Source organism: Lontra canadensis, unplaced genomic scaffold (genome assembly GCF_010015895.1).
Source record: "Lontra canadensis isolate GAN:19392208 unplaced genomic scaffold, GSC_riverotter_1.0 scaffold80, whole genome shotgun sequence".
NCBI lineage: Eukaryota > Metazoa > Chordata > Mammalia > Carnivora > Mustelidae > Lontra > Lontra canadensis.
The window spans coordinates 9,421,559-9,448,056 of NW_022631074.1; the positions used below are offsets into that span (position 1 = coordinate 9,421,559).

The 26,498-nt window shown below is 43.6% G+C and overlaps 3 protein-coding genes across 3 annotated transcripts in view; 1 reads left to right on the forward strand and 2 right to left on the reverse strand.

Annotated features, from left to right (window-relative positions):
* The window catches only part of CRYBG3 (crystallin beta-gamma domain containing 3), a 109,607-nt gene extending 107,913 nt beyond the window's left edge, over positions 1–1,694 (forward strand). Inside the window, exon 22 of the mRNA XM_032882249.1 lies at positions 1–1,694. Within this exon, the coding sequence (XP_032738140.1) occupies positions 1–89 (89 nt within the window). The 3' untranslated portion in view covers positions 90–1,694.
* RIOX2 (ribosomal oxygenase 2) lies at positions 1,626–26,047 on the reverse strand. Its single transcript, XM_032882253.1, has 9 exons — positions 25,584–26,047; positions 15,045–15,164; positions 13,822–13,950; positions 9,560–9,663; positions 6,301–6,403; positions 5,698–5,869; positions 3,883–3,971; positions 2,506–2,592; positions 1,626–2,064 (listed from the first exon to the last, which is right to left on the reverse strand). Exons 1-9 carry the CDS (start codon positions 26,019–26,021, stop codon positions 1,906–1,908), a joined length of 1,401 nt encoding a protein of 466 aa, XP_032738144.1. The 5' UTR covers positions 26,022–26,047; the 3' UTR covers positions 1,626–1,905.
* The window catches only part of GABRR3 (gamma-aminobutyric acid type A receptor subunit rho3), a 63,813-nt gene continuing 63,322 nt past the window's right edge, over positions 26,008–26,498 (reverse strand). Inside the window, exon 9 of the mRNA XM_032882252.1 lies at positions 26,008–26,055. Within this exon, the coding sequence (XP_032738143.1) occupies positions 26,029–26,055 (27 nt within the window). The 3' untranslated portion in view covers positions 26,008–26,028. The remainder of the gene's footprint in view (positions 26,056–26,498) is intronic.

A 26,498-nucleotide genomic window follows, 5' to 3' on the forward strand; every position in this document is an offset into this window, starting at 1 on the left:
GAGGAAATTATTATGACAAGACTCATGTAATTGTAAATCAACCCCTGGAGGGAGAAGAAACACAGAAATGGGACATTGAAATATTATGAGAGAATCTGCACCATCTCTAGAAAGAGCAAAGAAGGAACCTCACATCCCTCAGAAAGGAAGTTACTTATCCTCACGGTCCTACATTACTAAGCAGAATGATGTTTTCTTCCAGCTTCTAAGACTATTGCTCTTAACCATGGAAACACTCAAGTATTCTTACCAGTTGTGTAGTGTCCTGTGAAAAGCATGTTCTGATTTCTGTGAAAGGTTCTAGTCCTGCTTGGTCTCCAGTGTGTGGTGAGCAAGTTCCCTCAAGTGTGTGTTTTCTCACCTATCCACCAGACACAAGTCCTATTCCTGACTGTCATTGTAGGACACTGGTGACTGTCAGCCTGTATTAACTATTAATATCCTAGGAGACGGTATGTGAGTGCTAATAAGCACAGGGAAACAAATTCCTTTAGGTCAAGTCATCCTTTTGCAAGAAGATGAATATTTTTTTTAGCAATGCCTAAAAACATATTTATTAATAAAGCTTCCTATTAAGCTGCTGTATTAGATAAGCCTTAAAGGTTCTTCTCTACTGAGGCTTTTATAACTGAAGCACCGTTAAGTATTCGTACTTGTAACTGACCCCAGGGAAGGACCTCAGCTTTGTTCAGGAAAAAGGTTCGAATACTGGTATATTTTCTATGGCCAAACTAAAAAAGCACAAATAACTTGTGACCATCCTTGCTCTCTTTAGTAATAGACGCCCTTCGGGTGACAAGACTAACCAGTGGTCACCTGTCCTGGTGCTGAGACCTCACCCTAGATTTTGCCTCATCCTGCCCTCAAGGAGTTGTTTAGTCACATTGTTCTTTGTCTGCCTGAAGTAGTAAAGGGAAATTCCAAAATGTTTAAATTAAAACCAAGCAGTATTTGAGCCTTGACTATACCATTTTACTTAATGGCTGAAAATTCAGTTTTTCATTTCCATTTTTAAGCAAAATCAGGTAGGATATCAAGTAATCATTACCACCTTTAAAAATTATACAGTTCTTACATTTAAAACCGACTCAGGAGGGAAAAATACTTGAGACAACTGTTCCCTTTGTCCCAAACTTTTACCAAAAAGCAGAAAACTGCTCTATTTTTATATAGAAAGATTAAATACTCCAGTGATATTTTTAAATATCAGCCTATGAGCACTTTAGAATGTAAAATAACAGTGAATTGTTTAAATGCAAAGACCCACTATTTTGAGCATTTTTTATAGAGACTTGGTCTTTCCATGTAAATACTGAATGTTTTTCCTTCAGTCTCAGGCTCTTTGTCATCTCTGAAGCAGCATCTATAAAATTCACATATGCCCATAGATGTGAGTCCTTTCATTGGTGTGACAGTATTTAATGAAACTTATGTTATCAGGGTAACTTTATTTTAACGGGGGGGAGGGGTTTGTGTATACATGAAGGTATGTATATTTTCATTGTAAAAAAACCAATTTAAAATTTTTCTTTGTGTTAATTGTTTAAAAGATTTTTGTAGGGCCAATGAGGCTCTTTAAAGAAGTTGTTTCTTCCAAAGAACAATGACAAAGCCAGGTAATGACCTTTAACTTTCAATGATACATTTATTGGAGTTGTGCCTTTTCTATCACACTGGAATAAATGAGTTTGCCAAAAGTACGGTTTTGTTACTGAGACACCTTTCTTCTGTGTGCCTAACTCCCTGAAACAGGTACGGCTCATGTTATTAGTAACACAGGTGAGGAAAATTGTTGTAAGACCAGGTCAGTCCCAGTCGACTGACTCAAAGCACCACATCAATCATTGCTCTTCTTTGCACATGTGTGTATCTGTGAGACGGTACATCCTGGATTCTGGGAAGGCACTAGACTACCTGGATTAAGCATTCTGTCCAGAGGGATAACACCAGGTTTTCCTTTTCCTCATCTGTGGTAAGTTTCAGGTCCTTGACAGAAATAGCTGAGTGGTCCCAAAGTTGCTTCAGTGCATCCATATGTGATAAAGGGAAGCGAAGTCCATGGGACTGAAAAACGATAAACTAGTCAGATGAAAAATATTAAAGTGGTATTTTCATAAAAACTTGTACAGTTCTCAGTATTTTTGGTACCCTTACAACTAGGTAATGTATAGAATTTGCCAATTCCCACATAAAAACTCAGATTTCACAAAAGGTCTCTGAGTTTATATCCTAAGAAATTAGTCATTTGAAGTGCTTCATATTTATATTACACATTTCCTACCAGGCTACCGGGTCCCAGCTCGTATCTTTTAAAGCTGATAAATGTGTATGTATATCACAGAACTGTCTGACTTAATCATCCCTGTGCAAGGGCTCTGTTAATTGTGTGAAACATTAAGCCCACGCTGCAGTCACAAGAAAGCACATCCCCCATAAATTAAAGGTTAACACATTCTTCCCAGCCATCATCAAATCACAGGAAAGACATTTTAGGTTGGAACAGACCTCTGTTTCCTCATTTCCCATCATGTGTGTGTCTCTCCTATTCTTCAAGGAATGATAGATGTAAACCATCTTTTTCTGAGTTTCATCCTTAAATAAAAGGTAAGAGTTGTCAACAACACAGTATTGAGGAGGTCAAACCAAGGAGGGTTCTCCAAAACAAAATTCAACACTAAGAATCTTTTTGGCACAAAGTTAGAATATATATATATACACAAACTATATCCCTCGGATTTCTATTTGTGTATAGCAAATAGGCACTGGTCTTTTTTAAGATGAAGCAGTGTAGCTCGTAGAGCATCATCAGAAATGTGGCTTAATGAAAAAGCAACTACTTACATATCAGCTTATCAATGAAACATTCAAGTTTCATTTAATCCAGCCAGCACTTTTTTTATATCCATATATGATATTCCCAGTTATAAGCTGGCAATTTATGAACACCACAGAGTGAATGCTACCTCTTGAGAAATACCAGCTGTGGGATCTATAAAAACTTCCAATTACTGTAGACTCCTGTCCATCCATCTCACACAGTGACCAGAACCTCAGTCCTTGTCACCTCAGATAAGGGTTACTAGGACTTTTTTTTTTTTAAGAATACAAGAGAGTTTTGAGGTTTTCTATATATACTATAAACCAGTCCTGTCCAGGTGTGACCCTGATGGCTGTGACAGTCTGGTTATGCACACATCTAGCTCTCCTAACTCTCAGCCCCTCCAGTCACTCATGGAGTACCTCCCAAGATGGCTGGCCAAGAAGAAGAGGGTGAAGCCATAGCTCGAGGTCCTTAGGATTGTGCAGGGAGCTTTAGTAATAAATACGGAAGCTGTAACCCAGATCAAGTGAAGCCCAGGAATTTATCATTTCTAAAAGTTTTCCAGTTGAGTCGAGTCTAGGATCAGTATGCCAGTTTTAGGAACCATGGGGCTAGGTGGCAAGGTTATGGATATAAATTTTCTTCTCCATGTCTAGAAGATAGAACATCAACAAAATCGTACATAATGACAGACTGGGCAAGGTACAGGATGGGAGAGTGTGTGAGGGAGGTGCGTGAACAAGGAAGGGTCTGCAGTTGTCTGAGCAAGTGCAGTATGGCCTGAACCAGAAGGCAGAGACCAGGCATCCATCACTGCATGAGGGAAGTGAAGGAGGGATCTGTGGGCATGCGGGCCCACCACCAATGCCTAATGGGCAGGCATCCTTGGCATAGTGAGATCTGGGTACCCTCTGATGTAAAGTCAGGGCACTACGTTAGGAGGACAGATGGCTGCCCAGAGGGTCTGAAAAGGTAGGGGCTGTCTGTTAGTTTGATAACCTGAGGTCTGTGATGGAAATGTCCTGGGAGGAGAGGAGACCTCCTCCCCTCTGGATACTCACAGATTGATCCTGATCCGGCCCTACTGTGAGGATGGTGTGGTCTTTGAACTGCAATCTCACTGTGCTGTCCAACCTTGGTAACTGTCCACCTAGAAGACCCAGAGGGGGAAAGCCAGCCTTCACTAGAAAACCCAGGCTCAAATTTGTGTGCAGTGAATCCAAATGTGGGGTGCCCTCCAACTCTAGTATTGGCTTACCCCATATTTATGATACTGAAGTACAGTTTACAACCTTACGGAGCTCATTCTTACAGATCTAAACCAGGCCACAGAAGCAGAGTAGCTATACCTGCTGCACCCAACACTGGCTTCCCCAAGTTCCAGCCTCCGTCTGCCGCTTGCTCTGTGTGTCAAGCCCAGCAGTACAACAACTGAGTCCATACCACACCACCTCACCAAGGACTAGTTGTGTAATCCTAGAAACTTACCCCATCCATGGAGGTCAAGCACTGTTATGAGAGCCACCTAATTAAGCTCACAGAAAAAAAAGTCTTTTCCAAGTTGGATTTAACTTCATACAAAAGTTACCCACTAAAAAGAGACCAGACTTACGGGGTCATCTGGTTGAAGGAGTCTTGAGGGAACATAGCGTTACAGACTCTAACGGCTAAGACAAGGAAGAGTTCTGGTAAGATATTCTGTGCTATAAGCTGATACTCAGAAAACTGTTTTACTAAAGATTAAAATACATACGTTGGTAAAAATCTATCTTGAACAGGTGCAAAAACAAATTCTAAACTTCCCCGAAAGATGAAATTATAAAGTGGAATCAATTATTATAAAATTATAAAGTGGAATCAATGTTAAAGGTGACCTTACAGATTGTCTTATTTTAGTGGGTTTCAACCATGAGAAAGGAAGCGTTTATAAACCTTAGTAAAAATAATTGTCTCAACTCTACAGAGAAGGAGAAAAGCAGGAGAGGTGCCCTGGCACTCACAGCCCTGTCTCAGTGTTCTCCTGCTGAACACAGACCATTCCACAGAACACCAACATTCAACAAGGCTACTCTGAAAGGGCGAGGCAGAAGCAAGACCAGTCCATCATGTCAGAACTCAGGTGAAAGCAAGAATACTGTCCAAACCTCAAAAATGACCCAATGCCCCTGTCCTGCTGATCTTCTCCCTTACTAACTGCCACCTCAGCCTCATTTCATCCCTCCTGCCTACACAAAACCAGACTCCTTATTTTCTGATGGCATCCATCCCTGAACAAAGCCCTGCTTTCTCAACCCTCCTGAAAAATCATCTAACTCAAGCTATAAATATAAATCCCTTCAAAAATCTTATACTGAGATGCCCCACAATTCCGAGCAGTGTGTGGTCTTCCCTGTTGTAACAAGTCCTAAATTCATCTGTCCCACTGCAGGAGTGTTGTACTGATGGCCTGCTATCACCACCTATCCAGAAGGGTTAGGTCATTTGCAGCCTAAACTGGTCACAAAATAGTCACTTGGAACTCTGGGAATGTTAGTGACAACCTTGGGCATTCTTACATTTCACCCATCTTTGAGATAATCTTGCTGGAATTATTTTAGTGTTCAAGTTCTTAAAGCTTCCTGAAGATGGTGAATACCAGAGTGCCCATAAATACACAAATTTCTCACCCACAATCACAGGGCTCTTTCCCCCATCATGCTGGGATGCAGGTTCTTTACAAAAAGACTTGTGAGATGCACGATCCCTAAAGCAACAGCACATCTCATCCAAACATAACATGCTAAAGATAGATCTAGGTCCACCTTAATTCTAAAATGCTGCTCACTTTCCACCTGTCCAAAGAGGAGCCCATCCAGGAAAGCCTTGAAATACCACACCTGGTGTTGAAAGCTCCGCTGGGTCACCCATATGGTAAGGGGGGAGTCTGTTCATAACAAAATCCTTCTTCATGTCAGCTGAAAGAAGCTCTTTGGTGCCCTCCAGCCGGTCGGCAAGGGTCCTCAGAAAGCCACTTAACCTTCTCCTCGCAACAGCCATGGCGTCCACCTGCTGGAAGGAGAAGTGAGTCCTGGCCCGAACTCCAGCAGGGCTTCCCGCACATGTCCTGGTCTCCAGAGCAGCCCGTGGAGCGTCACCAGCCGGCATGGCCAGTGGGGCGCCTACGCAGGTCTCACACCAGTGGACTGAAGCTACTACTCTCCCTGTCACGGGACTCAGGTTCAGCATCTCCCTCAGCCAGCGTTCCCACCCTGCCCTCTAGCGCCCCCGCGCAGTCTACACAAAAGTCTCAGCCCTTCAGCTCCCACATAACATGCAGCGCCACGGTCTCTGCAAACCACGCATCGATGCAGGCAGCGCAGGAGGAGATGAGTTTGACTCCAGTGGGAAGAAGGATCCTGGAGTCCAGAGGAGGCAGGCCACAGCTTCTGCTGGCCTGGGCTGCCACTGCCCACCCCCCGACCCAAGTCTTTACTCCTTACCAGGAGCAGCTGCCGGGGTATGCCAACCCGGAACTCCAGATCTTCCTTGGCAGTGTCGAATACAAGCCCTGAAATGGTGTCCAAAAGGAAATCTCCCCACGAACTGCAACATGCACCCAGAAAGAAAACTGTGAACACCCACGGAATCTACATAAAACACTGATTACTAGTAAATCCCAAAGCTACAAACTACATTCTGACTCCCCAGGCACAGTGAGTTCCATTAATTGGACATTACTCAGCACAAAAAAACTTGAAGGCCTTCATCAATCACACTGCTTCTCCCCCTCCCCTTTCCCAGACACTCATGTGGAAAGTTAGAAGGTGGGAAGCTAGGCTTTAATTTACGACTTCTCTTAAAAGATACCACACAATCCTATACAGGTGTAAGTAGGAAGTTCAAGGGCCCAATTTATTTTTAATGTTTTCAGTTGTAACACAAAAATGTCTATGAGAGGAGCTCTGTAGGAAATTTTTAACAATCACAGGACCTAAAAAATAGTTTATGTTAAAAAAATTCCAAAAGAAATACGTTTAGGGTAACAGCAAAATCCCTGGACTGTTATACATTATCTGAACTGTTAGACATTACATTTTCCTTTTTCCCTTATAAAAGAGGGGCACTTTTCCTCAGTGAAATATCCAACATCAATTAATTTCAAAACAGTCAATATGTAACTTGTTAAACCCTAGCAGGCCTAGAAGGGTAGAATCCAGTGGCCAAAAATAACATCTAGGGATGAGCATCAGTGTTCAATTACCTGAATTTGTCTGGGCCATTTACAGTTGGCGCACTCCTAAATGTGTGCCACTGTAGAAACACTCTGTGGGGTTGCTCTCTTTAAATATTTCTAGCTGTTTAAAATCTTCCCTCAGTATCACCAGATTTCAAATTGCTGGCTATGTGCAAAAATGGGAATTCACAGTATGACTTTTGCTTCTCACTCAGTAAGCAAAATTAACACTTTTATGCTTCCAAAAAAGTGTCAGAAGACAAAAGTCACATCAGTGACACTTTCCCTAAGATGTATACCATTTGGTGTCCTCACACTTTGCAACTTAATGTTACACCCAGCCTCACATCTGACTGAATGAGCCGCCTCCTGGAGATCTTCTACCAGCACAAAAAGAAGCTCTTCTTTTGCAGGGTCATAGGTGAAATTGTGTGGCAGTTGCTCATCAAGAGAGGTCATTGCAGTTAAACTGAACTCTGTGCTCTTGTTAGAGTCAGAATGGATCTTGGGCCAAAATTTGAGATTAATATCTCTTGAGGGGTTCACTTTGGCAAAACAGTCAAATTAACCTGCTGCTGTCCCAGATCCCAGACACTCCCAGCAACTGACCCTTGAGAGGGTTTAGGGAAAGGCCCCAGTCCTCACCGTGCCAGTGCTATCAGGGGTACCAGGCCCACGGCACAGGGACATCTCTGGGGAGCAATGGTTCTTGAGTTCCAGTTTGTCCCATTCTAGCTCCAGCACCACTGAAAAGGCACAGGTCAGCGTCTGACCTGAGACTCCTCAATTATGGTGCCTGTCCACGTCCCCCGCTGACCAGAGAAGGCATGTGTGGGACCCAGGGGCAGCCCACCAGATCTCTGCTCTTGGGATTGGAAAATAGTTTAGCAGAAGTAGAAGCGATTAGATTCAGGGAGATAAAGGGAGGTCAGATAAGTAACTGATGACGGCTTATGGATGAGTCAATGGTATGAGTAAATAGGAGATGAGGAAGGAAAACAAGTGCATGAAAAGCCACTGACTAGAAAACTAGTTGGAGGCATCAAGTGAATGCAAAAGACAGAGAATCCCAGAATGGGGGAGTAGCTTAGTCACATTAACGCAGGACACCAGAAGCTACACAGACACCCACAGGGCCAAACTGGCTGCCAAGGTCCAGAGCTGCTTGACACCCACTATGAACTTCTGGTTCCAGCCTCCCTGGGGCTGTCCCTTCTCCAGTTCTTACGACCCCACTCCCCCAATTTTTCCTGCTCTTCTTGAGCCTGCCACGATGACCTTCTGTTCCTGGCTATGCCTAGTGACAGTGAAAAGAGCATTTTTCATAAAGGAAGCATAACACAAGCTTTGGCCTACTTGTGGGCAGCGACTGCACTAACTATAGGCCAGGCTCCAGCTAGTTGCTTTGGTCAGCCTCTTAAACACATGGGTTCATGTCATGCAGAAAAGCCAGATGAGGAAGAAGTCATGCTTACTTGTTTTGCAAGTTATGGCTCTGAAGGTAGGAGGGGACCTGCTGTCTACTGGGACTGGGATGCCTCTCCTACCCTGACCATCTGACCCACCTCTGCTTCCTCATCCTTTAAGACTCACTCAGCCTGGGTGTCATTTCTGAAGCCTTCCCTGTGCTCCTCAGGAGTCTCCTCTGCACACCCATGATGGAATTATCCCACTGCTAACTATTTCCCAGTCTGTCTCCCCTCCCACCACCACTTCCAGAGCGCAAGTTCTTTCCAAGCGCCTTCAGTCCTAGGCCGCATTCCCAGCAACTGCACAGGGTCTGGTGCCTGCATGCTGCAGGGCGGCGACGACTGGCAGGTGCTAGGAAGGTGGCTGCTGGCAGGAAACTGCTCACAGGGAGGCTGCCGCTGCCCTGTCCTGTGAGGCGGCACTCACCAAGATGGAACACGGTTTTAATTAGAACTGTGTTCAGCACATGTGCTTTTAGGTCTCACTGTTCCAGACTTCCTTTCCTACTCAATTTCATGAACTTTATAAAAAGTGGAACCCTTAAAAGAGATCTGGAGGTTTCAGTGGATACAGAGTTTCTGTGTGGGGTGATGAAAATGTTTTGGAAACAGTGGTGATGGTTGCACAACAGTGTGAATATAATTAATGTCATCAAATTGTACAGTTAAAAATGGTTAAAGTGGCATATTCTATGTTATAAATATTTAACTGTAATAAGAAAATGTCAGAGAGGCCACAAGCCCAGCCTGGCTTCACTAACACAGCACCGCAGCTGTGGTTCTTTCTTCCCGAACTCTGGGAGCCTCATGGGACAGCTCCCAATGTTCTATACGATTAGCCTCCTGGGAACACCCAGGAGGAACCCCAGACAGACCCACAGCATGGGCAGGACTCTATAAAGGAAATGGAAGTTAGCAAGGGAGCCTAAAGGAAACCTCTGAGGTTGGAAAAAACAGGACAGCAGTGGCCAACCCCCTCATTCCCTTCTGCATGTGGCTACCATGGGCCACAACTTGAGCTTCCCTGGGATGGACGGCTGGGAGGAGAGTGTTTACTTGTTCTGGTAGGTGCTGATGGTCACGTGAGTGGAGTGGGCCAGCCCTGGAGGAGTGTCCGCTTGATGAATGGTCCCTCTGGGAAAGTACAGGAAATCACCTGGCTGAAGGAAATTAAAATAAATAAATAAATAAATAAAAAATGAGAGAAGGGAGTTAATAAAGAGGGTGTCTTTTCAATCCTCCATGTCTTAAAGAGACAAAAATAGGCTCTGGGTTTCAGTCTTCCATTCTAGAAACCTACTTTGTGATTCCTGAGGTGGTCTGTGTGCTGGGCTCCTGGGGTCCCACTAGTTTAGCTTCACCATGCCTGTGAGCCTGTCATTGTGAACCCCAAACCTGGAGAGGGTTTCAGTACCCACTTTCTTTACTCACAAGCTAAGAGCAGGTACACTGAAACTGCCCTGCCCCAATCCAGGGATTAAGCAGGTGACACCCTGGGAAGCCTGCACCCTCCCCTGTCTACCCTTCAAGTGGTGGAGTGAACAGTAGGAGCCTTACAGTCAAACAGACATTGCCGCTTACAGGCTAGTGGCCCCAGGAGATTACTGAACCCCCCTAAGCCTCAGCTCCTCCACCTGTAAAAGAGAGGCACTGGCCCAACAATCACAGACTTATTTTCAGGATTAAAGGAGATGCCATCTCCAGAGTTCCTGGAGCCATGACGGCAGGAGGCTGTACTGTAATTACTCTTCTACCTGCCACCCCCCCGCCCCCACCAGCAAGTTGGTGAGCTCTTCTAGGCAGGGTCAAGGTCCTTTATGTATTCCCCAGAGCCTAAGCCACCAAAGCATCAGGTATACAACAGAGGCTCAATGAATGTTTAACCCTTCACTTGAACCTAAAAACTAGATGTGAGGGAAGATTAGTCACTCTCTTGGGCAGATGAACCTCTTCTACTCTGTCCCAGGTCTCGCCCAAGCCAGGGGACAGAAGTATCCTTCCTAAATCACTCCAGAGGCTACACCCTCCCTAATCCCACCTGGATAAAAAAAAAAAAAAAAAAAAAAAAACAACAACAACAAAAAAAAAAACCTGCCACCACAGGAAGCAGTCAGCTCACTGGTGAAGAGCATGGGCCCTGCAGAGGCAGCTCAAGAAATAGCAGATTTAAACAAAACAAAACAAAACAAAACAAAACTTTTCTTAATGTTAAGATTTTCCTTAAAGCAAGAAACAACATACAATTAAACATATTCATGAGCGCTATCTTGGTGGTTCATGCACCCTGAATGACACCAAGATGACAGGGAAATTACTCCAAGCAAATGCTTTACTCACAATTATACCTATCACTCACTCACTGTCTCTGCATCACCCCTCCGAATAGGCCCTTCATTTGTGCATTTATTCATACCACAAACATCTGATTAACCAATCTCCATCCTCTTCCCTTGCCAGGCACCATGCTAGGCACTGGGGATAGAGCGGTAAACAAAACAAGGCCTGCCCTTTGGTAGTCCATTCAAGACAAAGAGCAAACATTTGAGGAGAAAGAAGAGTCAACGGATACCATAAAAACATTCTAGTGGAGCAAGGCAGATAAAGCAGTAAATAAACAAGGTCCAGTGGTGGTAAATGCAGTGAAAATGAAAGAAGCAGGAAGGAGAGGAATGAAGCATATGGGAGTGGGGGGGCAGGGTGTGCCTGGGGTAAGGGGTGCCATTTTTATTCAGGATCGGCACTGAAACCTCACTCTGCTACAATGACATTTCAATTGAGACTTTAGGAAATGAGCAAGCCAGCATGGGACTACCTGGGCAGAAAAGATTCCAGGGAGAGGGAAGAGCAGCATAAAGGTCCTGAGGTTGAAAAAGTGCTTGGCATCTTTGAAAAGGATTGGTCAACGTGGTAGGAGAGTAGTGAGGGTGGAAATGATGGGCGATGAAGTGAGAAGGCAGAAGAGGAGCCAGATGACAGGGCATTCTGGGCTGTTTTAAGGATTTTGGCTTTTATTCTAGATTTAAAAGAAAGGGCAAAGGGTTCAATGGCTCCCAAAAGGAGGTCTGGGCAAAGGGTTCAATGGAACTTGAAAGGATCATATGGTTGCTACGTCAGAAAAGTCTGCAGTGGGGATACCAAATAGGAGGCTTTTGTATAGATCCACATCCAAGGGTTTTATCTTGAACAAGCAGGAAAATGGAGAGCCAGTTACAGGAAAGGAGGCTAGGGAGAGGGTGGGAAATGGGAGTTTACTTTGCAGAAAATTAAATTGGCAATATCTTTTACCTTTTTAGTGAAGATATTAAGTAGGTAGCTGGATATAAGTCTAGAGTTTAGATATGTAGGCTAGAGACAGAACATAGCACAGAAAATATGACAGTCTAGAGGGAATTTAAAACCATGGGAGTAGGTATGAATTGAGGAAAGAGGTCCAGGAAATAAGCCCTGGCCCCCTAACTTTCAGAGACGCAAAGACTGAGGGCAAAAGAGCAAAGGAGAATGAAGAAGAACAGCCAGTAGGTGGGCAAGAGAAGAGAGGGTGGCATCCCAGAAGCCCAGTGAAGAAGGCAGGAATGACCCACTGTGTCCAGCAAGGCTGACAGGGGGCTGCTGGATGCAGATTCGGAGGTAAGCACTATACTGGTCTTGACAACATGGAGGCCCCCAGTAACCTTGGGGAGAATGGTTCTGGAGGAATGGAGGAAAGCCTGGTGGGAGGAGTGCCCAAGAGCAGAAAAGAAGACCAAGAATGGTGACAGGATCACTACTATCTACGTCCTAACCCCGGGCACCTAGGAATATTTAGGGCACATGGACAAGGCCAATGAAGGCTGCTGGCAGGGAAATTATTCCAGATTATCCAGACAGCTACCTAAAAGTGGAAGAGGGTATGGCAAGAGAGAACCAGAGATGGCAGTGGGAGAAAGGCGAGGCTCTGCGTTGCTGGCTTTGCAGATGGAGGAGGGGCCATGAGCCAAGGAATGCAGGCGGCCTCTGGAAGCTGGAAAAAGCATGGAAATGAATTATCCCCTAGAGGCCCTGGAAGGAATCAGTCCTGCCAACACATGATTTCAGCCAAGTGAAACCAAATCCCTTTTGTACTGCTGAACTGCACAACTGTAAGTTAATAAATCTGTGTTGTTTTAAGCCACTGAATTTGTGAGAATTTGTGGGAATTTGATAAGTAGCAATAAATATGTTGACTTAGAGCCATCTCTTCCAAGGAGTTTCATTACAAAGAGGCACTGAAACATATTTTTTAATTCTTACAACCTACAAGGTAACTATTATGATCTCCTTTTCAAAAAAGGAGAAATTGAGACTGAGATAAATAAGATGCCCAAGAATGCACAGCTCTTAAGTAACAGCAGCTGAATTCAAACCTAGGTGTGTCAGATCCCCAAACCAGAGTGGTGTTTCCATTGTAGGAGGGGGTCTTCATCCTGAGACCTTGGGTTTGGTGGCCTTCATGCCCTCCCCACCCAGAGTGACTCAGTTTCTCTGTTTCATACAATGGGCATTTACACAAGATTTCATTTGAAGAGCATCACTGATTTAAACCCCACATGTATACAGACATGCAACTTGAATAAAAACCCATGGTACACAATGCTTATTTCTCCTCCCAGGAGACTCAGGGCTGCTCTTAATGAACTGAGACAGGATGGGTGTGATTAATGGGCATCACCACACCTCCTCCCAGTCTCCCAGAACTGCCTCCCAGAACCCACACCATCTATACCTGAAGACCACAAGGAAGACCAACTTTCTTGGGCATAGCGAGTAGCCAGTCATCAGGCTAGGTAACTCAGCACTGGCCTCAGACACCATGGAAAGCTTAGTCTATGGCCTAAAAATAATCAACCAAGAGCCTATTAAACATGCTTCACCAAGAGAGAGGGTTGGGGAACTCTTTCTGTAAAGGGCTCCATAGTAAATAGTTGTGGTTCGCAGGTCACGTGATCTCCATGGCAACCAGCCAACTCTGCAGGTGCGATATGAAGGCAGCCCTAGATGGCAAATAAGAAAGGGATGTGGCTGTGTTCCAGTAAACTTGATTTTCAAAAAAAAGGCAACAGAGGGCCTGCTTCCCTCTCTCTCCGCCTGTCTCTCTGACTACTTGTGATCTCTGTCTGTCAAATAAATAAATAAAATCTTTAAAAAAAAAAAAAAAAAAAGAAGCTGCCCGTGCTAATGAGCGAGAGCCAGCCCGACCCCACACTCTTGCATATATTCTCACAGGGACCACTGAACACACACTAAAACCCAAACTGAAACCTGTGTCAGGAGCAGCAGCCAGGACGGCGGAAGTCCCGTACCTTCAACGTGAACTCGTGGGTCGGCCTCCCAATCCTGTCCTCGGACTCCACGCTGTACTCCCGGGCCAGGGGCACAGTCGGATGGTAGAGACGCCAGTGTTTCTCTCCTTCCAGCTGCAGGATGAAGACCTACAGAGAGCCACAGGGCCCAGGAGTGTCAGTGAGCTTCCTGACAACTCACGTGGCAGAGTGGTGCTAGAGGATTAGCCCTCCAAAGGCTCAGATGGATTACAAGTTTCAGATAAAAAATAAAAATGAGAGATTAGTGAGGCATTTCACTCTACACTTAAAAGTTGCCACTGCCAGTTTCCACTTTTAAAAACAGGTAATCATGAGCCCCGATACTGGAAGGACATTCATTCTCTTCACTATAATAAAGCCTCACTGGGTTCTTTATATCCCCCCATCTCCTGCCTTTACATCTTCCATCAGACAGCTGAAAGCCCATAATCTCTGACGGAAAAGCCAAGCTTCATATATTCCTCAGGGCCTAAAATCCTGAATATCATCTTTGGCAGACAGGAACACTTCAAGTTTTTTATTCTTCATTCAGCCAAAGGTATCTCAAAGTTCGGCTTAAAATATCAACAACAAAACCAAAAACTTTTAGGCAATGTATTGGTATGAAAGTGCTTTCAAAGGGGCGAAAAGGGGCTTTTTACTAAAAACTCTGTGTTCATAACCTGTTTTAGCAAAAAAGGAAAGCAACAGACTCCCCAGGCCAAAGAGTTAACTTGTTGTTTGGCAGCCACATGACAGTGAACCAACACTTGTCAAGGGGCCAGACCTTAAGTGAAACCATGACCTTCGTTCAAGCTGCCCTGAGATTTTCACAAATGGAAAAAATTATCTGTTTTTGGCAGCTCCAGAAAAAGGACAAAATGAAAGCAGATGTAAGGATTACTTGTGACCTCACTTTACTAAACCCTTACATTGTGAAATTAGAGAAAAAGCCAATCACGCTTTTCTACAGACAGATTCAATAAATACCTGTTCATAGGAGTATGTAGCTCTTTATATTAGTAAACCTAGGAACCACCTCTCCCCTTTGAGAAGGAGCAGGAAACCAGTTTGGTGGAATTGATCTGACCCAACATCTAGGTGAGGTTAAGATCTCTGGGACCACACAGCAAGAAGGACAGGGAGCTGAACTGAATCCCAACATCTAACTCAGTCACTCGCAGTGACTCCTTCCCTGAGCAGAACAATTTTCTTCCTCTTACCTCCACATCATCATAATGGGGTGGGAGGCCCTGGGATCCTGCAGGGGTTATATACACATTTGAGCCAACCAAGGAGCCAAAGTAGCATTCTAGCTTCTCCTGGATCCTCCAAAGCTCATCCTTAAAAAGAAAGTAAGGAAGAAAGGTGGGAGAAGAGGTGAAAAATATGTCAGAAACAAGAGCAAGAACATGTTCTTATTCACTTAGCAAGTCTTTACTGCACAGCTATCATGTTCCAGATACCTGAGAATTCAGCAGTGAAAGAGCCAATAGCTCTGCTCTCAAGAAACTTCCATCCTAAAGATGGTGGAGGAGTAGGAGATCTAAATTTCATCGGGTCCCAGGAATCATCTAGATAGTTATCAAACCATTCTGAACACCTAAAACTCAATAGGAGCTCGAAGAAAAGAATAGCAGTAATTCTAAGAACAGAAAAGCGACCACTTTCTGGAAAGTAGGATGTGCGGAGAAGTGAATCCGAGGCAACATACAGGAAAATAGTCCATGGGGGGAGGGGCCGGCTCCCAGCAAGCAGTAGAGAAGCACAGCACAAAATCAGAACTTTTAGAAGTCTACTCCATGAGGGATGTTGCTCCGGTGGGCGGGGGGGGAGCCCTCATGGGGACAGTGTGGTCTCAGGACCCTCAGGGTCACAGAAAGACTGGGGGTACCTGAATGTGGCAGAGCCTCCAGGTATTACAGTAGGGAAGCTGGCTGCAGAGACAGAACCGAGGAGTGGGCTCTCACCTCAGGGTTGCCATAAACCATGATTTCTGGCATCATTGGGCCACGCTCTTCGAGCAGTGACCCCACAAGTGGCAGATCCGAGGAGACCCCTTCCTTCCCTCTCTGGGAGGAGCAGTGCGGGAGCGCGCTGTAGGAATCTGCTGGGTTTGGAGACCCCAAACGGGGTTGTGTGCCAGAGACAGAAACACCTGGTCACAGGCTGGGAGAGCACAGAGTGCAACCGGAGACCAGGGAGACAAGAGTGATTGACTGTTTTTCTCTGCGGGTGCAGTGAGGAGTAGGGCTCTGAGCTCTTGGCTCCTATGGGCTAGAAATTTGAGGCTGCTATCCTCATTCCTGTCCTCTAAAGTTGTATGCAAAGAATTCAGGAAACTAAAGCTACAGAGGCAAACCCACACAGATTATTTAGCCTGGCTCCACAGATATATTCAGAACATTCCATCCCAAAGCAACAGAATACATATTCTTCTCTAGTGCCCATGGAATATTCTCCAGAATAGATCATATCGTGAGTCACAAATCAGGTCTCAACTGGTACCAAAAGACTGGGATCATTCTCTGCATATTTTTGGACCACAGTGCTTTGAAACTAGAACTCAACCACATGAAGAAAGTTGGAAAGAACTCAAATACAAGGAGGCTAAAGAGCACCCTACTAAAGAATGAATGGGTCAACCAGGAAATTAAAGAAGAATTGAAAAAATTCACGGAAACCAATGAAAATGAAAACACAACTGTTCAAAATCTGTGGGACACAGCAAAGGTGGTCCTGAGAGGAAAGTATACAGCAATACAAACTTTTCTCAAGAAACAAGAAAGGTCTCAAGTATACAACCTAACCCTACACCTAAAGGAGCTAGAGAAAGAACAGCAAAGAAAGCCTAAACCCAGCAGGAGAAGATAAATACTAAAGATCAGAGCAGAAACCAATGAAATAGAAACCAAAGGAACAGTAGAACATATCAATGAAACTAGAAGTTGGTTCTTTGAAAAATTAATAAGATTGATAAACCCCTGGCCAGATTTACCCAAAAGAAAAAAGAAAGGACCCAAATTAATAAAATCATGAATGAAAGAGGAGAGATCACAACCAACACCAAAGAAATACAAACAATTATTACGACCAACTATACATCAGCAAATGTGACAATCTGAAAGAAATGGATGCATTCCTAGAAGCATATAAACTACCAAAACTGAACCAGGAAGAAATAGAAAACCTGAACAGACCCATAACCAGTAAGGAGATTGAAGCAGTCATCAAAAATCTCCCAACAAGAGCCCAGGGCCAGATGACGTCCCAGGGGAATTCTACCAAACATTTAAAGAAAAATTAATACCTATTCTCCTGAAACTGTTCCAAAAAAGTAGAAATGGAAGGAAAACTTCCAAACTCATTTTATGAGGCTTTACCTTGATCCCAAAACCATACAAAGACCCCATCAAAAAGGAGAATTACAGACCAATATCCCTGATGAACACACATGCAAAAATTCTCACCAAAATACTAGCCAATAGTATCCAACAGTACACTAAAAGGATTATTCACCACAACCAAGTGGGATTTATTCCTGGGCTTTAAGGTTGGTTCAATATCTGCAAATCAATGTGATAGAATACATTAATAAAAGAAAGAACACTAACCATATGAACCTCTCAATAGATGCTAAAAAAGCATTTGACAATGTACAACATCCTTTCTTCTCTTCACAGTGTGGGGATAGAGGGTACATACCTCAATATCATCAAAGGTATGAAAAACCCACAGCAAATATCATTCTCAATGGGGAAAAACTGAGAGCTTTTTTACTAATTTCAGGAACACGGCAGGGCTGTCCACTATCACCACTGCTATTCAACACAGTACTAGAAGTCCTAGCCTCAGCAATCAGACAACAAAAAGAAATAAAAGGCATCCAAGTCAGCCAAGAAGAAGTCAAACTCTCACTCTTTGCAGATGATATGATACTTTATGTGGAAAACCCAAACGATGCCACTCTAAAACTGCTAGAACTCATATAGGAATTCAGTAAAGTTTCAGGATATAAAGTCAATGCACAGAAATCAGCTGCATTTCTATACACCAACAGTAAGACAGAAGAAAGAGAAATTAAGGAGTCAATCCCATTTACAATTGCACCCCAAACTATAAGATACCTAAGAATAGACCTACCCAAAGAGGCAAAGAGTCTATAATCAAAAAACTATAAAGTACTCATGAAAGAAATTGAGGAAGACACAAAGAAATGGAAAAACATTCCATGCTCATAGATTGGAAGAAAAAATATTGTGAAAATGCCTATGCTACCTAAAGCAACCTATGTATTTAATGCAATCCCTATCAAAATACCATCAATTTTTTTCAAAGAAAGAGAATAAATAATCCTAAAATTTATATGGAACCAGAAAAGGCCCTCAATAGCCAGAGGAATGTTAAAAAAGAAAGCCAAAGTTGGTGGCATCACAATTCCAGACTTCAAGTTCTATTACAAAGCTGTAATCATCAAGATGGTATGGTACTGGCACAAAAACAGACACACAAATCACTGACACAGAATACAGAGCTCAGAAATGGACCCTCAACTCCATGGTCAACTAATCTTCGACAAAGCAGGAAAGAATGTCCAACGGAAAAGAGACAATCTCTTCAACAAATGGTGTTGGGAAACTTGGACAGACACTGCATAAAAATGAAACTGGACCATTTCCTTACATCACACATGAAAATAGACTCAAAATGGATGAAGGACCTCAGTGTGAGACAGGAATCCATCAAAATCCTTGAGGAGAACACAGGCAGCAACCTCTTCGACCTCAGCTGCAGCAACTTCTTCCTAGAAACATCACCGAAGGCAAGAGAAGCAAGGGAAAAAAATGAACTACTGAGACTTCATCAAGATCAAAAGCTTTTGCACAGCAAAGGAAAGTCAACAAAACCAAAAGACAACTGACAGAGTGGGAGAAGATTTTTGCAAACGACATATCAGATAAAGGACTAGTATCCAAAATCTATAAAGAACTTATCAAACCCAATACCCAAAGAACAAATAATCCAGTCAAGAAATGGGCAGAAGACATGAACAGATATTTCTGCAAAGAAGACATCCGGATGGCCAACAGACACATGAAAAAGTGCTCCACATCACTTGGCATCAGGGAAATACAAATCAAAACCACAGTGAGATACCACCTCACACCAGTAGAATGGCTAAAATTAACCAGTCAGGAAATGACAGGTGTTGGCGAGGATGCAGAGAAAGGGGAACCCTCCTGCATTGTTGGTGGGAATGCAAGCTGGTACTCCCCTCTGGAAAACAGTATGGAGGCTCCTCAAAAAGTTGAAAAGAGAGCTACCCTATGACCCACTAATCGCACTACTAGGTATGTATCCTAAAGATACATATGTGTGATCCAAAGGGGCACGTGCACCCGAATGTTTATAGCAGCAATGTCCACAACAGCCAAACTATGGAAAGAACCTAGATGTCCATCAACAGATGAATGGATAAAGAAGAGGTGGTTTATATATACAATGGATTACTATGCAGCCATCAAAAGAAATGAAATCTTGCCATTTGCGAGGACGTGGATGGAGCTAGAGGGTATTATGCTTAGCGAAATAAGTCAATCAGAGAAAGACAATTATCATATGATCTCCCTGATATGAGAAAGTTGAGAGGCAACATGGGGAGTTTGCGGGGTAGGAAAAGAATAAAACAAGATGGGATTGTTAGGGAGATAAACCATAAGAGACTCTTAATCTCACAAAACAAACTTAGGGTTGCCAGGGAGAGGTGGTGGGGTTATGGTCACTGGGGAAGGTATGTGCTATGGTGAGTGCTGTGAAGTGTGTAAACCTGGCGATTCACAGACCTGTACCCCTGAGGCTAATAATACATTATATGTTAATAAAAGAATTTAAAAAAAATTTTAAAAATATATATACATTAGATCTTGTCATGGCCCTGCGTAAAATCCTGCATGACTCCTGATTCCCTGCCTTGCTGATTTTTTCGGTTTTCTGTAGTATTCTGCACTACGGTGGAAGCTTCTTTTATTTTTTTAAATTAACATATAATGTATTATTTGCCCTAGGGGTACAGGTCTGTGAATTATCAGTCTTACACAATTTATAGCACTCACCATAGCACATACCCTCTCCAGTGTCCCTCACCCAGCCACCCTGTCCCTACTGCCCACCGCCCTCCAGCAGCCCTCAGTTTGATTCCTGAGATAAGACTCGCTTATGGTTTGTCTCCCTCCCTGGTCCCATCTTGTTTCATTTTTCCCTCCATTCCCACCACGAACCCCTGTCCTGCCTATCACACTCCTCATATCAGAGAAATCATATGATAATTCTCTTTCTCTGACTTAGTTCGCTTAGCATAATACCCTCTAGTTTCATTCACATTGTTGCAAATGGCAAGATTTTGGGGTTTTGATGGCTGCATAGTATTCGTGTGTGTCTGTGTGTGTGTGTGTGTGTGTGTGTGTGTGTGTGTGTACCACATCTTTATCCATTCATCTGTTGATGGACATCTAGGTTCTTTCCATAGTTTGGCTGTTGTGGACATTGCTGCTATAAACATTCGGGTGCACGTGCCCCTTTGGATCACACATATGTATCTTTAGGATACATACCTAGTTGTGCGATTAATGGGTCATAGGGTAGCTCTCTTTTCAACTTTTTGAGGAGCCTCCATACTGTTTTCCAGAGGGGAATACCAGCTTGCATTCCCACCAACAATGCAGGAGGTTTCCCCTTTCTCTGCATCCTCGCCAACACCTGTCATTTCCTGACTGGTTAATTTTAGCCATTCTACTGGTGTGAGGTGGTATCTCACTGTGGTTTTGATTTGTATTTCCCTGATGCCAAGTGATGTGGAGCACTTTTTCATGTGTCTGTTGGCCATCCGGATGTCTTCTTTGCAGAAATGTCTGTTCATGTCTTCTGCCCATTTCTTGACTGGATTATTTGTTCTTTGGGTATTGGGTTTGATAAGTTCTTTATAGATTTTAGATACTAGTCCTTTATCTGATATGTCGTTTGCAAAAATCTTCTCCCACTCTGTCAGTTGTCTTTTGGTTTTGTTGACTTTCCTTTGCTGTGCAAAAGCTTTTGATCTTGATGAAGTCTCAGTAGTTCATTTTTTCCCTTGCTTCTCTTGCCTTCGGTGATGTTTCTAGGAAGAAGTTGCTGCAGCTGAGGTCGAAGAGGTTGCTGCCTGTGTTCTCCTCAAGGATTTTGATGGATTCCTGTCTCACACTGAGGTCCTTCATCCATTTTGAGTCTATTTTCATGTGTGATGTAAGGAAATGGTCCAGTTTCATTTTTATGCAGTGTCTGTCCAAGTTTCCCAACACCATTTGTTGAAGAGATTGTCTCTTTTCCGTTGGACATTCTTTCCTGATTTGTCAAAGATTAGTTGACCATAGAGTTGAGAGCTAATGTATATTTCTGAAAGCTCACTCTGGCTACTGTGTGGAGAGTGGCCTGGAGAAAATGAAGAGACATCAGTCAGGAAGCTATTAAGGCAGGAGCCCAGGCCAGAGATGAACAGGGTGGTGGGGGGGAAGAGGAGGTGGAGATGCACCCTGGAAGTAGCACAGAGTGTGAGGGATTATGACGAAGTACGACGGGGTTTGGGAAGGGGAAGGGGATTAAAACCCTTCTAGATTTGGCTGGGTAATTAATTAGCACCTGCTTCACCTTACTGAAATGGGAAAGACTTGTTAAAGAACAAGAATTTTTTTGCAGGTGGGGAGTGGTGTGGGGGTGTGCAGGGAGAGTTCTATAGTAGTTCCTGAGAGAGAGACTATGAATGCTGATTTTCCCAGCAGATGAGGAGAGGTGGGGAGCAGTCAGGCCAGGCAGGTATTAGCCCCCGTTCTCTGCCAAGCCCTGTTCCTAAGTGCTTTACGTACCCTGGTTATATAACCCTCCCAACAACCCTGTCCTGTAAGGGGAGCAATGTCTTAATGTCCGGTTCACAGATGAGGAAACCAAAGCACGAGAACACACAGCTAACATACGATGGAGCCAGGATCGAAATCCAGGCAGACTGGCTGGAGCCCTTTAGCCCTGGCCCCATACTGCCTCTTTAGGAATCATCTTAAAGGAAACACAAGTCACTACGAGGACACTAACGGATATTAAAAACATTCAGTCTCAAGGATACAAATGTACAGTGCTTGGCATACAAAAGACACTAAAATGTATTTCTAAAAATTTAGGGAGTCAGCCAATCACCACAGCTTGGGAGTGGGTCTTACCATTTGACTGAAAAAGGATCTACAGTATTAAAAGTATCAAGTGGGAAAGAATTAGGTCAGTAGGAAAAGCACTCTGGGAGACACTTTTATAAAGACCACTGGGCTACTGATTCATTTATAGATCAAGGGTTCTACTTAACAGAGGAAGAATAACTTAATGGCTTCTGAGTAGCTCCAAGGAGTTAAGAGAGCCCCCAAAGAGTCTAATTTATACCAGGGAGAGGCCAACAGGATCTGGCTCTGTAATTACACGCATACTATAACTGGAACCATTAGAAAACCAGGGCTATTCCTTCTGATGGCCTGAGAGGCATCTCAGCACCAGATGGGTGACTTTATGGCTCCCCGCTCAAGCACCTGGGCCTATCAGTTGCATAATTTTTCCATTTCTCCTGGACCTTTAGTTTTTGATTCTGCTAAGTATAGCCTAGTAGAAAGAGATATGAAGTCAAACCACCTTAATCCAAGTTGTAGTTACAAACTAAATGACTTTAGCATCTTTATTGTAAAATGAGTACTCCCCCACTAAGACTGATAAAACAACTTAATTGCAAGGCAATATACAAGTGTTATTGCCTCACCAACACTGACTTACTTAGGCACAAACAAGGCTCTTAAAACCTGTCTTCTGGGGCACCTGGGTGGCTCAGTCATTACGTGTCTGCCTTTGGCTCAGGTCATGATCCCAGGGTACTGGGATTGAGCCCCATGTCTGGCTTCCTGCCAAGCAGGGGGCCTCTTCCTCCCTCTCCTGCTCCTCCTGCCTTCTTTGTCAAATAAATGAATAAAATCTTAAAACAAAACACCTGTCTTTTTTTAAAGATTTTTTAAAAAATTTATTTATTCATGAGACAGAGAGAGAGAGAGGCAGAGGGAGAAGCAAGCTTCCTGCAGAGCTGGGAGCCCAATGCAGGACTCGATCCCAGGACCCCAGGATCATGACCTGAGCTAAAGGCAGACACCTAACTGACTGAGCCACCCTGGCAATCAAAATCTGTCTTCTTTAAGTCAGGCTTCCCAACCTTGTCTGGAGATGCCAGTGAGGACTTCAGAGCAGTGAAAAGGGAAGGTGGAAGCTTCTCCCCTAGCCAGGTACAACCTTCTCTCTCCACTGACCTACTCATAAAAATCAAAACTGAATGCAACTGCTTGTGGAACCAGAAGCCCATGGGTACACCTAAAGAAAGGCAAAAACAAACATGGCAAAGCCCTGCTACGTAGCAATCAACATCTTTAAAAGTATGGCAGGAAAATGCCTCAGATTTGGAGTCAGAAGTCCTTATTAGGCAGTTATGGAAAAGGTCCATAGCTCTGAACTCCAATGTTTTCATATACAAAATAGAGACCACAGTGAATGCCTCATTTCAAATGTCTGTTAGAAGGTTCCAAAGTGGGGCACTTGCGGGCCTCAGTAGGTTATGCATCTAACTTCAACTTGGGTCATGATCTTGGGCTCCTGGGATTGGGCTCTGTGCTCTATGGGGAGAGTCTACTTCTCCCTCTTCCTCCACCCTTCCCCTGCTCCTGCTCTCTCTCTATCTCAAATAAATAAATAATATAAAAAAAGACAATTCAAAAGTGAACACATGTGGATTTGGTAAACAGACTCAGACCTCTGCCATATGGATTATCCAAAGAAGGTGGGGAACAACTTAGGGCTCTCTGATTACCTCCTTATTCATTCCAGACCAACTAGAGTAAGAATTTGTACACATCCTGAAACTCAACAAATAAGACACTGTCTACTCTAACAGTCTCTCAACCTAGCCAGTGATGAACTGCCTCTAGACTTTTACTATCCTGATATTAATATGCACATTCCTAAACACACACACACACTAAATCTCCTCATAATAAACTATTTAGAACCCAGCATCCACTGTAAGAGGGTGAGCTCCTATAGGTCTCTCAAGTGGTGGAAAGAGAAAATTAGCAGGGTACATCCCAGTCTAGCCAGGGGGCTGACTTTAGACCGAGAAAGCTCATCCTTCCCACTTTCCTAAACCTGGCCAAAGAGCTGAGTTAACAGGGCAAAGAAAATACATTCTTGGCCACCTGGAATCAGAGGAGAAATGTGCAGGACTTAAGAGATGAGCAGGGAAAAGCCCAAGATGATTCTAGAGTAGAGTAATGACAGCCACTAAGGACACCACCCATATGGCAAATGATATAACCTTTTACTAGTTTGTTACCAAATTACATATAATCAACTTCGTTGACCTTTTATGTTCATAGTTATTGTGTCTAAAACCCACTTTTTAAAAAAAGTGCTGCTTCTATCCAAGGAAAGAGTCAAGGACTAGCTCAGAGAGAAGCACCATGGTATCCATATTTCCTGAATTAAAATCATGACTTAGTCTGGCAAGTTATTAATAAATTCTTTTTCAGTGTTTGGGCCAAAAGGTTGGCATTCCAGGAACAATTCAACTTCTTATGACTGCATGAGATGGACTATCTGAAATCAGGACTTGTACTGAAACATCTAAGAATACTTATACTTTATCCAGAGCACAAATAGGTTCAAGTTACTCTGGATAAGAGAGGAAAAGGCATTCACTAGATCTGGCCAATGGGCTCTAACAAAGCAACTAAATTCAGTCACAGGAAACAGTACTGATAACGGATGACAAAGTCCCAGGAGCCATCACACAGCCAGAATCCTCACCAGGGAACCTCAAAGACAGCTCTCCTCCTCCTCCCATGCTGCCATTTTGGTTCAGCCATGGGTCATGAAAGGGGATTTCTGAACTGAAAAGAGGCCCTCATTTGTTCCGGGCCACCTGTCATCTAAAGATCTCAAACCTCTATAAAAGCAGATTAGCTAAGATTCCATTTTATGAAGCAGAAACTGAGCAGAGAGAAAGTCAATTATTTCTTGAATGTTAATTTTATATAAATGTTTTATATAAAATTTTATATAAATATAAAATAAATAAAAAGTGAGCCAAGACTCCCAGACTTGCAAATCAAAGCTACTTTCCACCTATGATGGCCTCCCTAGGAGTAGTTCCACGACCCACACCCTCCAAGTTACCTGGAGGCTGTTAATAAGGGTCTCATTCTTAAACATGCATCTGGTACTTTATCTGGTCACAGCTCCAAAGCCTCTACTTAGCTCGATGTGAGCAGTAAAGGGAACCAACTTCAAGGAGAAAATGATCACCCTGACACTATCATGTCTTAAATTATAATGACAGGATAAACCAAATAGAAATGTCTACCATACACACCGAAACATAAACCACCCACAGAACATGGTCCTGGAGGTTTAATGTTAATTTATAAACTTGCAATACAGTTCTTGCAGTGTGATGACACCAAATTATGTCCCCCGACTTGTTGCACGATTCTAACAGTTTAGCCAAAAGATAACACAAGACCTCCTAATTTGGAATGTATTTAAAAAGCATTCAAACTGGTAGGACGCTAATCATCCCAGGTTCATCCCTGAGCTGATCTGGGGCCAAATGTTAGCACTTTAACACATGAAATGATTCTGTGATGGGGAGAACCTGTTACCTTAAATCTCTGAGGTTGGTGAAACTGAATTGTTGCCCTTTTCTGGTCAAAATCTTTTCTCAGCTGAAGGAAGTGCACTTTGCCATCTTTATTTAAAACCTTCTTCTTCCCGTTGACACAGCGGCAAACATTCACGTCTCTTCCATAGTACATACCCCGGCTGCAGAGAATCTTCATATCTGACAGCCTGAACAGAGACTGGTAGTATGTGGCCGCTGCAAGGTCATCTCTCTGAATGAGAAGGGGCTTCTTCTCCCAGAATTCCTTAAAGAAAGTCTCTGTCTTGATGGGGGAGATTAAACTTTCAAAGAGATCACTGGGGCTTTCAAAATTCAAAGTGGAGCAGGGTCCACCAGCTGCCTCCATCTTCAACTGCTTACAGGGAACAGATCCCTCTTCCTTCCCCTTCCCTGTGGGCTTTGCTTTCTTCGGCATCATTGCGTCCTCAAGACAAAGCAGTGAGGAAATGGACCTACCAAAGAACAAAGCACACACATGGTTAGGCTAACTAGGAGTGCCAGTGTCTGTGTTAGCAGATCATACACACACAGCTTGTGTGACCATGACACTTTCAGGAGAATTTGGAAGTCAATGCCATCTCCTCTGGGATGTGACAGAGCCTCCAGCCAACACCACAAGTCCCAAGATAGGATTCAGCCTCAACCACTCCGATTACATATTCATCTAAAGGAAAGCATGTTTTTCTTGTACATCAGCAGCAAGTCGTGAAATTCGTTGTCTGTTTATTAGGAGGTATAATGATCCCAAATGAATGGTTCTGCTATCTGGGCAGTTCTGGGTCACAGGTTCATCCAGCAACCGCTGACACGGCAGTCAAAAATCCCAAATTTGGCTTCTGTCATCACCAGGTCCCAAACCTAATTAGATGTATTCTTGAGTTACAAACACTTGCCT

Bases quoted from the DNA above. Each gene is read 5' to 3' on its own strand.
- RIOX2 (XM_032882253.1), bottom strand. From the start codon at position 26,021: ATGATGCCGAAGAAAGCAAAGCCCACAGGGAAGGGGAAGGAAGAGGGA. The intron at 9,664-13,821 runs GTACGGGACTTC...AATTTCCTTCAG, and splicing joins CCCACGAGTTCACGTTGAAG to CCAGGTGATTTCCTGTACTT. The intron at 5,870-6,300 runs GTAAGGAGTAAA...TTCTCCTTCCAG, and splicing joins TACCCCGGCAGCTGCTCCTG to CAGGTGGACGCCATGGCTGT.